Source organism: Tamandua tetradactyla, chromosome X (assembly GCF_023851605.1).
Source record: "Tamandua tetradactyla isolate mTamTet1 chromosome X, mTamTet1.pri, whole genome shotgun sequence".
In the NCBI taxonomy this organism is placed as follows: Eukaryota; Metazoa; Chordata; class Mammalia; order Pilosa; family Myrmecophagidae; genus Tamandua; species Tamandua tetradactyla.
Window position 1 is genome coordinate 60,480,946 of NC_135353.1, and position 16,865 is coordinate 60,497,810.

Here is a 16,865-nt window from a genome sequence, read left to right on the forward strand (position 1 = left end):
GAGAACATTTTAAAAACATTAAGAGTAAAGACAATATGTACAGAGGAACAAGGATAAGAACATCATATACTTCTCAGAAACAGAGTGAGCCAGAATACAATGAAATAACATCTTTAAAGTGCTAAGAGAAAAAAAAACTGATCAACCTCAAATTCTATATCCACTGAAAATATCTTTTAAAAAATGAAGGTGAAAAAGAGATGAAGGTAAAATATACTTTTCAGATTAAAAATGAAGGAATTTGTCACCAGCAGATCTGAGCTACAAGAAATTTTAAAGGAATTCTTCAGGCTGAAGGAAAATGATACCAGATGGCAACTTGGATTGGTATAAAGTATTGAAGAGTAACAGGTAAGTGTTTAAGTGTGTGTTAAATATGTGATTCTTTCCTGCTTTTTAAATTTCTTTAAGAGTGAATTCATTGTTTAAAGCAAAGTTAATAATGTATCATGAGGTTTATAACATATGCAGAAGTAAAAGATAGGACAATAGTCCCAAAGGAGATGGAGATATACTGTTAAGATTCTTATGTTATGTGTGTACTGATATAATATTATTTGAAGGTGGACTGCCATAAGTTAAAGATTTATGTTGTATAGCCTAGAGCAGCCAGTGGAAAAATAGCATAAATAATCCAGTAGTAGTAATAAAAATGAAATACTAAAATATACTCATTTAATCCAAAGGAAACAGGAAAAGAAGAACAAAAAGAAACAGATATGGGGCGGTGCAGTGGTGACTTGGTGGCAGAATTCTCACCTGCCATGCCAGAGACCCAGGTTCGATTCCCAGAGCCTGCCCATGCCCCCAAACACAAAACCAAATAGGAAGTATCGAAAACAAATATAAATATAAAAGTGGTGGATTTAAACCCACCCATATCAAGCGACATTAAATGTAAATTGTCTAAACAGTCCACTTAAAAGGCTACATAAAGAAATCAAAGATCCAACTATATACTGTCTGTAAGAAACTCTCTTTAAGGTTAAAGACCCAGATAGTTTAAAAGCAAAACTATGGGAAAAGATACACCATCCAAATGATAATCATAAGAAAGCTGGAGTGAAGATGTAAATCTGAGACAAATTAGACTTCAGGACAAGTAGCATTACCAGGGGTAAGGAGGAACATCTCATAATGATAAAGTGTCACTTCACCAGGAAGACATAGTAATCCTAAATGCATATGCACCTAACCAGAACCTCAAAATACATTGAGAAAAAACCCCGATAAAGCTGAAAGGATAGACAAAACCAAAGTTACAACTGGAGATTTCAAAACCTTATCCTAGTAATTGATAGAACAAGCAGACAAAAAAAAAAAATCAGAGAAGAGGTAGAAAATCAGAAAAAGACTGTCTACCAACTTACCTCACTGATATTTTGAAGCACTGGACCTAACAATATCAGAATATATTTTCTTTCTAAATTCACAGAGTACATTCACTAAAGTAGACCATATCCTGGACCATAAAACAAGCCTCAACATATGTAAAGGAATTAAAATCATACAAAGTATATTTTTTGACCAAAATGGAATTGAATTAAAAATTGATAACAAAAAGATATCTGGAAATTCCCAAATTTTAGGAAATTATACAATATACTTCTAAATAGATCATGGGGAAAACAGAAACTATTTTGAACTGAATGAAAAAGCAAATACAACATATTAAAATTTGTGGGATGCATCTAGGACAGTACTTAAAGGGAAATTTATAGGTTAAAATGTGTATATTAGGAGTGTCTGGGTGGTTCTGTGGTAGAATGCTTACCTTCCATGTGATACCCGGACCATGCACCAAAAAAAAAAAAAAAAAAAAAATTGTATATTACAAAAGAAGAACTAAACTCACTAATCTAAGCTTTTTCCTTAAGAAGCTAGAAAAAGGAATGAATTAAACCACAAGTGAGTAAAAGGAATAAGATAATAGAAGAGTAGAATTTGATAAAATAGAAAATGGAAAAGTAGTAGAGAAAAATCAATGAAACCAAACATCGGAGAAAAAAATAAACATTACCAATATCAGAAATGAAGGAATAAATATCACTGCAGATCCTGCTGACATTAAAGGAATAAGGGAATATTTAGAATAACTTTATACCAGTAAATTCTACAATCAGGATGAAATGGAAAAATTCTTTGAAAGACACTTTAACAAAATTGATTTAAAAAGAACTAGACAGTGGGTTCAAGGGTAGTTCAGTGGAAGATTTCTTGCCTGTGGTGTGGGAGACCCAGGTTCGATTCCCAGCCCATGCACTTTCCCCCAAAAAAGAAACCAACAAAAACAAACAAAAAAATTCAACAAATGGTGTACAATAATGGAAAATTCAGGTGGAAAAAGAATGAAATGTGATCCTGTCATACAGCATTCAAAAAAAAAAAGAACTAGATAAATCTGAATATCCCTATATATATTAAAGAAATTAAAATTGCAATGAAAAACCTTTGCATAATTAAAACTCTAGGCTCTGATGACTTCACTGGTAAATTTTAACAAATATTTAAGGGACATATAAACCAAACTTTTATAAACTAGAAGAAGATAGAATTCTTCTAGACTCACTCTATGAGACTGAGTTATATAAGTGAGTGCAAGATGGCCAAAGATGGCCCCTGTGTGTTGGCCTTATTTTGTTCTTCACAGTAGGATAGGACCATTAGCCCAAAAACCTGCTGGTGCCAAACTCAAATTCTTACCTATCCAGTTGTTTTCATTATGGCCCAAATAAGCATATTTTTAGCCATTTGAAGCCTGTCTTCTTTGCATAGCCTGCAAAACTACATCCAATATCTGCTAGCCAAAGAGAAGACAAACCCTGGGGCTATAAAAAGGCCTCATACCCCTGCTGCCCTTTGGGATTCTCTGACATAGAGATTCTCCACCTTGCTGCTGAATGTCATCACCTAGACACATAAACCCCCTTCTCTGATTCTTTTCTCTCCCATGAGTTCCCTTGTACTGCTTCCCTTCTGAGTGTGGCCTCACATTGATGCCTCTGGAAAGTTTCCTGCTGAGAGGGATTTCCTCTCTCATACAAACCTGTCCATGCACCACCTAAATAAAGCTACTTGTATGCTACTGCTAACTCATGGTTAAATCTTTTCCCTGATCAGTCCTAAAAATCCTCAGATGTACCTCAGGTCAGCCTCACCCTGATAACAAAACCAACAAGGACTTTACAGGAAAAGAAAACAACAGATCAGTATCCCTTATATACATATAAACAAAAATCCATCACCAAAAAATAATAAAATAAACCTTACCTTACATTATATACAAAAATTAACTTTTGATGGATCATCACTCTAAATGTAAAAGCTAAAATTATAAAACTCTGGGAGTGAACAGGAGAAAATCATGAAATGTTCTAAAATTGATTGTGGTGATGAATGCACAATTCTGTGATTATACTAAAAAACATTGATTGTACACCTTGGATGGATTGTATGGTATGTGAATATAACTCAATAAAACTGCTTTAAAAAAAGATTCCAGTAAGAAAATGAAAAGGCAAAGCATAGACTGGGTGATTATATTTGCAGTGCATTGCAGTATATATATGTGACAATGAATTGATATCTACAATATATAGAAAATACCTACAACTCAGTAAAAAGAAGACAAACCATCCATTGAAAAATGGGTGAAAGAGTTGAACAAAGACTTCCCAGAATAAGATTTATAAATGACCCTTAAGTGCATGAAGGATTGCTTAAACATCCTTAGTTATCACTGCAATATCATTTAAACCCACAATGGCATATCCCTACCACTAAGTTGAAAACGACTGACAATACCAAGTGGTATTGTTGTACAAACAATATGGAGATGTAGAGCAGCTGTCAGTCTCATATTTTACTAGTGATAATGAAAAATAGTACAGCCATTTTCAAAAACAGTCTGACAGTTTCTTAACAGCTAAGCATAAAACCTACCTATGACTCAGCAATTCCATTTATAGGTATTTACCCAAAAGAAATGAACTATATTTACACAAAGACTTAAATACAAATATTATTGTAATGGCTTTATTTATAATAGCCCCAAACTAGAGGCAACCCAAATATCCATCAAAGGTGAAAGGATAAACAATTTGTGGTATATCCATTCAATGTAATATTACTCAGCAATAAAAAGGCCCCCAAACCCTTAATGAATATCAAAAGCATTATGCTAAGTGAAAGAAGCCAAATACAAAATATTGTACACTATATTATTCCATTTATATAGAATTTTAGAAATTATAGTGACAGCCGATAAGTATTTTCCAGGGGCCAGAAGTGTGGGCAAGGGATTGACTATAAAGGGACATGAGAGAACTCTTTTGTCATGGGAATGTTTTATATCTTGATTGTAATTTAGGCTACATGTATGTATATATTTGTCAAAATTCATTGAATCTTACACTTAAAATGAGTGCTTTAATTGTATATAAGTTATACTTTAATAAAGTTGATTCTTAAAAAGAAGTACTTTGGAGGCAAGGGTGTCAATTCTATCTATAAAAATCCTTTACCTCTTGAATATTTCAAAGTAGGGTTCTTGAGAGATTGAACTGTTTTCTGAGAGGTGAAAGAGGAAGGAACAAAAAGCAGTGTCAACGTCCTGATACAAAATATGAACTCAATGGAGTATTTTGTCCCTAGATCCTGCCTTTTGTTTTCCCCCTAGAATGAAAAGGCCTGATGAATTCTTGTTACAGAGCTGTCTTTCCAGCCCCTTTCGCCCACTGAAGTGAGTGGAGTAATTCAATACAAATATCTTAAAATCAAAGCAGTTACCTTTCTAAATCCAGGAAGCATGTGAAAAACAAATGCATCAGTTTTATTGCAGGTCTTATTAGGCTGGTACATTACATTAGATCTTCTTGGAATGGGGAGAGATGAGGTAAAGATCTGATTTACCAAAAAAAAAAAAAAAATTTGAAGAAGCTGGGTAACTTTATAGCTCTATTTACATCAGTGTTTAAATCAGCACATTCATTTCCTACCTACTCTATTTCTGCTAATTGAGTGGGCTCTGTGGGAGGACAAGATGGTAAAGAAAGGTCTTTAGCTGGGGAGGTTAAGGTACAGGTACAAACAAAAAAACCTTAGTTATTTTCATTGTTTTGTTTAAAATGTTATGAATTCCCTGTATGTGTGACATACATCTATTCAGATGGAAATACCAAAATACAGTTTTATAAAAGTTTTTTAAAGGCATAACAATAAGAATTGACAGTGTCATTAGTAATCATTCTAAAATCTCTGGATCTAGTTCTTTTATTTTCCTTAGTTTTGCTCATATCAAGTTTAGGAACCTTAAAACATCATCAGAAGGTCATTTTTTTCCCCCTGGACTGTTTTATATTAAAACAATTATTTTCATAGTAAGACTGAGTCTCAAATCTTAAAGCTCTTTGGAAAAATGGTTTCAGAATAGGAAATCCAAATAGAATTTCATTTTGAAAATCTATAGCAAATTGTCCTTTAAATTTTATTTATATGTGTGTGGTATGTTCCTGTTATCAGAAAAAAACACAGCTGTTTCATCCTTAAAGTGTTACCATCTGAGTATCTGGGTAGGGATATGTTGGGAGTTCTCTGCATGGGGATTGTATTACTTTTATGACTGTATTGCATGTTTGAAATTATTTCAGAGTAAAATTAAAAAAATTAAAAATTACCCTATATTAATTTTAATGCCCACAGCATGGTAAACTAAGAAAAGAAAATATGTACAAATACAGTAACTTTTTTTTTCCTATCCAGGAGTCTTTCTCACTATTTCAACGATTCAAGTCTGAAACTGAATTTAAAAAGGAGTTTGCTGAAAATCACTGATTTGGTCTTCGTAAGGGGACGAAATGGTTCTTTCAGTTACAGAATTGGTAGAATCAAGCTAATCTCTTAAAGTATGCTTGTGACTTGGCCGGCTGTTCCTCAGCGGTGATTACCCTTGATTTACCAAAAAAAAAAAAAAACCAAACAGTTTCAACCTTTCTAATCATCTGTCAGACTTTAGACTGCTCCCCTTCCTTTAGCATTTGCCAGTTAAATTAACTCTGTAAAAGTGGGGAAAAAAGAGAATATAATACAATGATAGGATTTCTTGGAACACCAAGCCAAGAAAAACACCGAATGATTGATAATTCCCAATTCCCATTCTCAGATATTTATGGTCTCCTCTACTGTCCTATGCTGTCTACCTAGCAGTATCTCCTTGTTATACTGAGCCTCATTGGGTACAGGCTATTTACAAAAGTTGGGGGAAGGAGTATGATATAAGGCAGAGTGATGATGTAGTACATTTTTAAATTTTGCAGTAAAAGATTGGTGCCCATGAGAAAGTGTGAAATGCATCTGAAGATTACCTTCTCCATCCTGTCCCTCCTCTTCCACCAGTTTACACCCCTCCCCCATTCCTCTCCTTTCACAGTGTTCCATCAATTTGAATTTCAAATTATTCCTGGAAGAGTTAATCCTCATTCATTCTGTACCTAGTTGAGTTGTTAAACACTGGTAAATGGAAGTTTTGATTTGGAAGAAATTTCTAGATATTAAATAGAAGACCTAGGTTTGATGAAGACTACCTGGGCAACAGGAAAAAATAAAGCTAGCAGGCTGAGTGGGTCAGAAAGGGTGTTGGGAGGGCTTTGAAGATAAACTGGTTTGCTTGGGCTTCTAATGCATGTCTGATTTAAGCTGTTGGGAATAATGTAGATGCCTGTAAATTGGATCTGGTCTTTGTAGGCTGTTTCAGCACTTCACTTGTTTTGGTGTCTTCCAATCTAATCTATCTCTCTCTCCCCTCCTGGGAGGAGTAGGAGGAAGACATTTGTGCTTAAGCTTGCCTGTGTGGTACTGTAGAGTACTCATGGAATTTTCCTATTCTCTTGTCTCCTAGAAAAGATCTAAGTTTGCTACTCACATTGTTTTTTGTTTTTTTTAAGAAGAAAAAAAAAAAAGCCTTCACTAAACTGTTAGTAAGAAAATCTGGAGACCAAGCCAGGTTCTGCCACAAACTAGCTTGGTGACTTTGAGCATAGTCTCCTTGGATCTCATTTGTGGCTATTTTTATTCCTCCCACCTGTAAAATGAAGAAGAAATAGATGATCTCTCAAAGGCTTTTCTAGTTTAGTGACCTTAGATACATTACTACATAAACTCTGAACTATGTACAAAAGTTTTTGTTAGGGATTTAACTATATGGGGGTACATTTTTATTATTTGAATCTGAAATTTATGTGATTTGGAAATGAAATATATAACTTCTTTGTGTTGAAATAGGAAGTGAAAAGTTCTGATGGTGGAAGGAAAACACCACCATTTCTGTTTTCCTCTAAGCTTCTAGATCCTGGGGAATTGTGGTGGTGTTTAGTTAGATGCTATGAGTAATACAGTTGGATTGTTGGGCTAGGTTGTTGAGGAGCAATTGCTATTTGATAGCAGAAGAAAAGAACCAAGCTGCAGGGCTTTTATCTTTTCCTATATCTACCTACAATATATAATAACCTTGATGACTATTCCTGTTAAAATAAATTATTACATAGGCAATGGTTGATATTATATTGTTAATGTTACCAATACATTATAATATCAGTTTTAGAAGAGCAGAGGGGTTGGGGGCAAATGTCTAAGGCTTTTTTTTTTTAACCTCTGTTTTCACCTTGGTATGGCAGAAGATATAGTACTTTTCATTTTCTCCTCTGATTGTACCCATCTCTCACAAACATATTTCTAATCCTTTCTGGCCTATAAATGATCAATAGAACAGCCTCATAATGGGGGCATGGGAAATTGCAAGCCAGTTGGGCTGGGGAGTATCCTCTTCAGATTTACACTGCATTTCTTTACTCTTGCTAATTCCATAGAACTACATTTGCCACTATTGATCTGACAGTTGGCAGGGAAAGATTCAGCTAGATTAGGTGGTTTCTTCCTGTTCCTGTCCACAGACTTGGAAAAATGGAGGGAGTTTACTCTTCTCCAAAGGTTTCTCAGAACACAGCAGTACAAAATGTTCAGAAGTAGGAAAATTCCTTAAAAAGCTATGTCTGGTTACCCTCAGATAAACATTTCTGTTAATATTTCATTTCATTTTTATCCCCTTTCCAGTTTGTAGTATTTTTTCAATGTATGTAGGTGGCTTCAGACCATATGGTAAAAGTGTTTTCTGAAAACGTTTGATCTTTTTCTTACTATAAACTCTTTTCCTTATTGCCTTGTTATTGAGCAGCTCCTTTTAACAGGCTCAAAAGCCTTTTTCCACTTTGTTGATCTGTCTCTGATTATGCTGATGCCTTACATCCTTTTGGGAACGCATACATGTTTTAATAACAAATTTAAGAATGAAATTCTTTCTTCCCTCTGTGTATTGGAAGAAGAAAAATTTTGGTTGTTATTTTTTAAATAATATATATTGAGTGTCCCCATAGTTATTGCCCTGTACAAAGTAGTTATTGCATACAAGATGCAATATCTTGCTCTCAGTGATTTTTATTCTGTTCCAATCCACTTTAAATGTTTAATTTTCCAGGTCCTTTTCCCCATTAAATGTGGCCTTTAAAGTATTTTGGTTGTACATATTTTTTTATTATAAAGGGCATTGGGTGAACATTTGTAAATGGAAAATTAGAGTCTCAGATTTTTAAGAAATAGTTTTATTCTGCCTGCTCAAAGTCTGATTTCTTCCAGCTTCCGTTTTCTGTTCTAAACACAGTGGGGTTGTCAAGTAGTATTCCTTCCCATCTTTGACATAGATAATTCCCTACAATATTGACCCTGAAAGTGGATGTCCCCTAGGGCAGATAAGGAATAGGGAGAGTAGAGATGATTCTGCATCTGTTCTACCCCTTATGATGGCTCATGAAAACATGTGTACAGCAGTACCTAAAATTTGTAGAATGTTAAATCTGGAAAGGACTATAACAAGTCATCAAGACTATTGGACTGCTCACTGTTCCCTGAATGTGCTGTACACTTTACATATCCTTGTCTTTGCTTGTTATGGAGTGCCTTTTCTCTCCAGTCTGTCTGGTAAAATGTAGCTTATGCGCCTTATCTCCCTGAATTAGTCATTCCCTCATCAGTAATGGTGAAGCATTGTAAGAAACTGCATATAATCATCTCCCTATTATGTGCTTGATGTGCTACAGCATATTTCATTGTATAATGTTTTAATTTGTATTCTTTTTCTATTTACCCTTTCAGATTTGAAACTTTGAGCAGATAAGGTTATAGTGAGTCATGTACATATATATTTTAGTGGGATAAATGAGAATTGAAGGTAAAGTACTTTTAAATGGCTAAATTTCTAGTGTTTTGGATAGGAAATGAATTAATGCATACTTTAAGTTTTTCCTCTCAAGACATTAAAGAAGAGAATATATGACTTAATTTTGTTTTATTGAGAAGCCATCATAGTATTTTAAAAGACATGTTATTACTTATGTTACAGTATAATTTATTTTCTTCTGATGCTGCTTAAGGACTTGCCTTGCACAGAGATACTTTCTATAAGAGTTGTTATAGGAAAGAATTGATATTGTACTGCATATAAATATTGCTGTTGACATTGACTCAACCAAATTACAAAGTGAAAAATGGGGGGAGGGATGAAATTCATCTTTAAAGATAATGTGCGAATTTTAGAGTATTAGTGTTTGTATGAGTAATGAAAGAAGTGGTGAGAAAGTAATCTCATTTAGTTCTTGTCTTGATCAACTGTTAGTCAAGAGCAACTAAAGAAAGTTTCCCAACTGGAGCATTAAATCTTGTCTTAAGTTATGAGATGTTTAGCACATATGATATAGAAAGCAGAAAACCTGGCCTTCACATTTTCCTTTATATTTCTATACCTTCAGTGTACGTAGTCCAGCATTTGAATACTAACAGCAATTTAGCCTAATATGTTAGTCATCTTTTTCAGCGCCACTGGGCATTTGGCTCTGGGAAGAAGATAACTCTTAGTATTACTTCGTGGTTTATATTGATTATTTATTTGGGAACCTGTCTGCCATTGGGGCTGTCTGTCAGAACTCAGCATCACTTAAATGAGTGTAGGTGATTAAAGCCTTTAAGGGGGATAGCTTTTCACCCAACTGCTGATAACTGACTAGAGGATCTTTTAAAAGAAAGATCTCTAACTTATCTAATTGCATTACAAGGGATGCAGACAATATGGTATGGCCGTAAAATTTTAAGTTTTAGAAAGTGGTAATGTATTATACTGTAAAACTCACGTTAACACAAACCATTTCCAACTGTAGGGTTTTTTTTTTGACAAAATGTCCTAAAATGTATAAATTAACTATTTTTAAAAATTAACGTATAAAGTTGCTTTTGATTAGAAAAGAATTGTTTAGACTTAACTGTTAATTGAGGATGTCATGGTTTGCTGCAGAATCTAAACATCTACTATCTTAAAGATCATTTAAAACTATATTACCTTTTTAATACCATTTTATTATAATCTATACCTTGATCTTTGATGCCTGAGAGATTGTGTTTCTAGGCAATAACTACCAAAAATTAAAATGAATTTCCTGGTTTCAAATTATTACTTTGTTAATATTTGTTGTTACTCTCCAAACTGTGCTCATTTTTCTAAGCCAAGCTGAAGATTATCAGACTCTATGAAGTTTCCTTCTGTTCCAGTAGCTTAATTTATGACACTTTGGGCATAGTTTATAGTACTTATTTCCTTTACCTGGTATTATAGTTAGCTGTGACATGCCTGCCTCCTGTACTGGCTCCTGGAGATCTACGACTGTGTTTTAGGCATCTTTTTATCTCCCATGATACTTCTCACAGTGCTTTGTCCATTTATGCTTGTTGAACTTATTGATTTCCCCCTGATTCTCAAATTGGACTTCTGAATCACTTAGTAACTTAAGGTTTAAATGAGGAATCAGGCAGTAGACCATGCCTAAGACTATAGTCAAGATTGCCCAAGTTTGAATACCTACTTCACATTATGCATTTACTGTATGACTACCTCATCTGTAAAACAGGGATGATAGAAATAGTAGCCTCCAAGAGTTGTCGAGGAGGATTGAAATAAGTAATTTAAAACATTTATTGTGGTGCCTAGAATATAGGATACACTCAATAAAATATAGCTCTAATTATAGCTAAATGCAATCTTGCTGAACTGGACACTGAGCTCCTTTGAGGGCCTTTTCATCTTTCCCTAAGACACCTAACTTTGTAAATAGTGAGTATTCAATAAATAACTTGTTTGAATTGACTTAACCATATTTTTATCTTCCATTACAGCCCACTGTTTGTAACATGGAAGATCGGTCGAGACAAAAGATTGCGTGGATGCATAGGTACTTTTTCTGCCATGAATTTGCATTCAGGACTCAGGGAGTACACACTTACCAGGTGAAGATCCATTTTTGTTACTTCTGCTTCTACGTTAAAAAAGAAGTTTATGAAACTTGAATCTGATACTTTAACTCCTTTTTCTTTACTGAAATGTCAGCATTCTTGACTCCTTTAATATCATATGTTTTTCCTTTTCTTTGACAATTTATAAGTAAAATGTTATTCATAGATATTATCATAATATAGAATACCATTATTACATGTATTCTCCTATAGATGTTTTGAATTGTATTTATTTCCAAAAGGGGCTACCTTATTTCGTATAACTTGAAAATCAGTGACCAAATGACCATGGGTTAACAAATTTACATTTACTTTTCATAATTACCATCCTTGAATCTTCCCTAATAGGAATGTTAAAAATAGTTCTTGTCTCCTTTCATCTCACACAATATGTTATACTTTTATGTACTTTTGAAGTTGAAGGGAGAACCTAGGAAGAATGTGATGCTATATCCTGGCAGCATAATCGTTCACATTTGCACTCCACCCAGAATTAATCGTAGCATACTTATGTTGTTTCACCTCACACAATGACAAAGTAATGAATGTCTCATTAGAGTCATTGAGACTCAGTTATTAATTTCTGAACTCACCAAGAAAAGCTATCTAGCACTCCATCTGATTTTTTTGTTGTTATACAAGCTTAGAATTCAAGCAAATTGTGTTCCAAAATTATTTCAAAAGAAGAAAATTCCTTAAATAATAAGCTATTAGTAAAGGAATTTCCTGTTTTTGTTCATATTTTAGGGTGATTATCTGATACAGTTTCTATAGTTGCAATATGTACAGAGTCTGTCCAACAAGAAATTGGTTCCTGCTGACCACTGGTACTTGGGGCAAGTTGCTTACCCTTAATATTCTTAACAGATGAAGTAGTAATTAACACTGTTTTGTTCTATATACAGAATAGGAATGTTAGGGGGATGAAATAATAACCAATCATGACTTTGCTTCAGGATCAACGTGGAACATTCATTATTTTACTGTAGAATGGCATAATGTAGGTTCATGATTCTTAGTAAATGCTGATAACTGAGGTTAAAATACTCATTTAAAGGTGTGTAGTAGCTCAGAGCTGCAGAGTTTTCTTAGCTTACAGTGAAGCCTGGAAAGTAAAGTAATGGTTTAAAGGGTCACATTCATTCTTAGCTTTTCACAGGTATTACGAACTGGATGTCTGAATGTAATTAAATAATATATAGGCAGTAAGGTGGTCAAAATACATATTCTTGAAATAACTACAATTTGTTAAAGATAGTGTAAGTGCTAGTCTCTGCATGTTAAATATTTTATCTTCTGACATGAAATATAGTGGGCTTATTGCAGGATTTGGGCAAATTCTCCCAGTGACTATCTTTTTGAGGCAGGTGCATATGAAATTACAATTTTAATAACTAATCAAAAGCAATTTACTGTACATATCCAAAGAAATGTTATGGGAACACTGGTTCCTTGGCTTTGCATGAAAAAGGGATTCTATGGACAAATAAGTTGGGGAAACACTGCCTAAACAAATTTAAACAGCTCTTCTCACTGCAGGACTTCTCAGAACCTTTTATGTTAATACTGTTGTGAATTGCCCCAAGGCTACAACTTACTTGATTATGTAATCATTTTATCTTCCTACTCCAGTGTCTTGTGAAGTAAGTGTTCCCAGGAGTACAGTTCCAGAAACACAAGTCTGTTATAAAGTCTCAATTTTACTTTATATTTGGGGAAATGGTGTTGATAGTGAAAACCCTTTGTACTTTATAGTAAAACTGTGACAGAAATTATCAAATATTATATACTTGTAGAAATCTTTAGTAGTGGTAACTGGAGTAGCAAACTGATGTTTCTTTTTAAAGTAAATGTGAAATTATTTTGCCTGCATTGATGAGAAGAGATGAGAATATCCAACTTTTCTGGACTTATGGATCTGTCTTTTAGGGTAATTATCAGAAAATTACAGTATATTTTTCTGGCAATAATATGATTCTGAATGGATTGTTCAAATAGTTGAACATGGAAATTTGCCTCCATTTGTATACCTTGTTTTCATCATTTTAGCCATGGCTCTTCCTGTTTACTTTTCAACTTTTTTCCCATATTTCCATACAGCTTCCCCAAATTGTGCATAGCAGATCAGTGATGTGTCTGTATGCTATGTGAGAGCATACACACATAACTTGGTTTTACTTCTGATTTTTGTTTGGGTTAATTTCTTTTGCTTAGTATGATAATAAGAATCAAGTGTTTGGAAGTGCTGAACAACAACAAAAAACAGGTCTTAAAATATACAATTACTTTTTTTCCTCTGGATTCATTTTAGAATCAAAAAACTGTAAGGAATCTTTTTTTTTGCATGGGCAGGCACCGGGAATCGAACCCGGGTCTCTGGCATGGCAGGCGAGAACTCTGCCACTGAGCCATCATGGCCCGCCCTGTAAGAAATCATTTTAAAAGGTGGTAAAATAATGTTTTTCAGTCCAATAGTGTGCTTATCATTTTGACATTTTATGATTATTAATAGCCACCATTTATTGAGAATTTACTATGACAGATACTTTGAGGAGCTTTATATGCATAGTCCTTACAACAGCTCTTAGCTATTAACATAACACATTTTTTTTTCGTAAATCATTTTTTATTGAGACCCCACCAGTTGCACAATCTGTTCCTAACATTAAGTTCCTTCTTCCTTTGCAATTTGGTCTTTTTTAAGTGGTTCAATGAACACCTTCTTCTCTTCCATGGTCTGGAAGGAGCCATGGCCAAACTTGAAGGTGGTGTCGATGAACTTGAGGTCAGTCTTCTTGAGGGCCTCATACTTGATCTGGACCAGCAAGGACTTGTGAAGGGTGAGCATCTGCTTCTTGGTCCCCACCACACAGCCTTTCAGCATGACAAAGTCATTGGTCACCTCACTGAAATGGACAAAGCCACACAGGGGGTTGATGCTCTCGTCAGACAGGCCATAATCTGTGGAGGCGTTGTTTTTCGTCAGTTTGCTGTCCTTGATGAGGTAGCCCTGGCCAATCTTGTCAATCATCTTGTTGATTTCAGTGTGGTAGTGATAGTCTTTCTGTCCAGCCCAAGCCACAGAAAAGGCCACATGGGCAGGATGCCACACCCCAATACAGGCAACCTTGCACAGCCCTCGGTGGGTCTTGCAAAGCATCTTTTTGGTGTGCCAGCAGCTGGTGACACCTTTGAAGCCCTTGCATTTGGTCACCCCTATAACATTGATGATCTTATTCTGTCCGAACACTTGCTCACAGGCATGTGCTCCTCCAGCCTCGCATGGGCCCAGTCCAGTTTCTCAGCCATAGTGCCTCCATCACCTGGATCTCCATCAGGTGGGCTTTCTTCTGGTGCAGAGGAAGCAGACCGATCTGGGTGTGTGCAATGATATGGATGACCTGGCAGTACTTCAGCTGAAGTCCTTCTCCAGCTGCTTCTTGCCATCATCATCCTCCCACTTTTTACATTACTTGGTGAAGGCCTTCTTAGATTTATGCTAGTTCTTATAGAAGCACCTTTTGCACTCATCACTGATGTGCTCAGCAAAGATGGTCTTGAAGGTACAGAGGCCGTGAGGGGTTTCCACATAGCCCACAATGCCTATGACCATCATGGGTGGTATCTCCATGATGGTCACTGCCTGCACAACTTTTTTCTTGTTTACCTTGGATCCTGGCCTATCGACTTTCCACACAGTATGGGTATTGCTGGTCTTATAGTCCAGGAAGGTGGTGAGATGGACAGGTTTGGAAGAGTCATCCTTGGGGAAACTCTGTACCTTTCTATGGTGTCAGCTGCTATGTTTCTGAGGCAAGAAGCCTAGGGATCTATGTCTGGGAGCAGGGAACTCTCCTGTGGGACATCCCGTCGCTGAGTTCTGGCAGTAGAGAGGAACATACACATTTTAAAAATAAGGAAACTTGGAGCTTCCAGGGAAGATGGCAGAGAGGAAGATACAGAACATGCTTCTCCTATAAAAACAGCTAGTGGACAGGTGGAAACTATCTGAATCAATGGTTCTGGGGCTCTGGAGATCAAGCCAGCACTGTTCAATATCCAGGGAAGTGTAGGATGGGGAGACTGAGAAGCTGCAGCAAAAACTGAGTAAATCGCTCCCATGGCAGTGGCCAGTACCCATCCCCACCCTTGAGGCTTGCCTTGGATACAATTGATGTCTGTCTGCCACAGACAGAAAGGGGTGTGAAGGTTTTCCTCCCTGAGAATGGGTTGGGGGGACACATTGAAGTGTGGAGTATGACTTCTGATTGATGAATTTGGGCTGCTGGGTTCTGGCTCTGAATCATGGTTCCAGCCTGCCTGGAGCAGGGATCCCCAGCCATTGTTTCAACACTGCCTGGTGGAGGTTGAAAAAATACACTCCCTCCTTAGAACTGCAGGGAAAGGTCTGCAGAAAAGCGCCGTCTGCTGGGCAGGCCAGTAAAGTGCAGTTTAGAGGAGGCAGAAAAATAAAAAGGCTTTTTGTGTCTTTCCTTACCCTCTCCAAGAACCCTTTGGAACTGGTCTCTGCCCCCTTTTGTGAGCCCCAAGCCATGTTTTGATCACTTAAACAATTCTAAAGATCTAGAATAAGTTGAACCAAATGTCAAAGAAGAGTCTTAGCAAAAGCTAATCAATAGGAAAACACTAGGTGAGAGAGAAGCTGACCATCAGTATAAACATATCAAGATAAGCAGATGCTTAGACATGGACAAAAATTTACAAGCCACACTAAGAAACGGGAACGTATGGTCCAGTCAAAGGAACAAATTAAAAAGTTGGAGGAGGCACAGAATTTGGAACAGCTAATCAAAGATGTACAAATAAATCTCCTAAATCAATTCAAGGAGATGAAGGAAAATATGGCAAAAGAAATAAAGGACATTAAGAAGACACTGGATGAGTATAAAGAATAATTTGAAAGCATGCAAGGAAAAATAACAGATCTTCTAGGAATGAAAGTCATAATATATGAGATTAAAAAATACACTAGAAGCACGCAACAGCAGATTTGAACAAGCAGACAAAAGAATTAGTGAATTAGAAGACAAGACATCTGAAATCATACAGACAGAAGAACAGTGAGAGAAAAGAAAGGAGAAAACTTGAGCAGTGTCTTAGGGAATTGAATGACAGCACAAAGCTCACAATCATACATGTTAGTGGGTGTCCCAGAAGTAGAAGAGAAGGGAAAAGGGGCAGAAAGAATATTTGAGGAAATAATGATCGAAAATTTCCCAACTCTTGTGAAACACTTGAATATACATATCCAAGGAATGTAACATACTCCAGACAGAATAAATCCGAATAGACCTACTCTAAGACACAAAGGAATCATAATGTCAAATGCCAAAGATAAAAAGAGAATTCTGAGAGTAGCAAGAGAAAAAGAGATTCATCACATGCAAAAGAGATTAATCACATACAAGTGATGCTCACTGAGTCCCAAATATTCATCAGAAAATCAGGTGAGAAGGCAG

At 35.7% G+C, this 16,865-nt stretch overlaps 1 protein-coding gene and 1 pseudogene across 1 annotated transcript in view; one reads left to right on the forward strand and one right to left on the reverse strand.

Annotated features, from left to right (window-relative positions):
* Window positions 1-16,865, forward strand: part of AMMECR1 (AMMECR nuclear protein 1) — a 143,953-nt gene that overhangs the window by 45,135 nt on the left and 81,953 nt on the right. The window contains exon 2 of the mRNA XM_077146555.1: window positions 11,269-11,379. Within this exon, the coding sequence (XP_077002670.1) occupies window positions 11,269-11,379 (111 nt within the window). The remainder of the gene's footprint in view (window positions 1-11,268; window positions 11,380-16,865) is intronic.
* LOC143670928 (large ribosomal subunit protein uL3 pseudogene) lies at window positions 14,006-15,283 on the reverse strand (annotated as a pseudogene).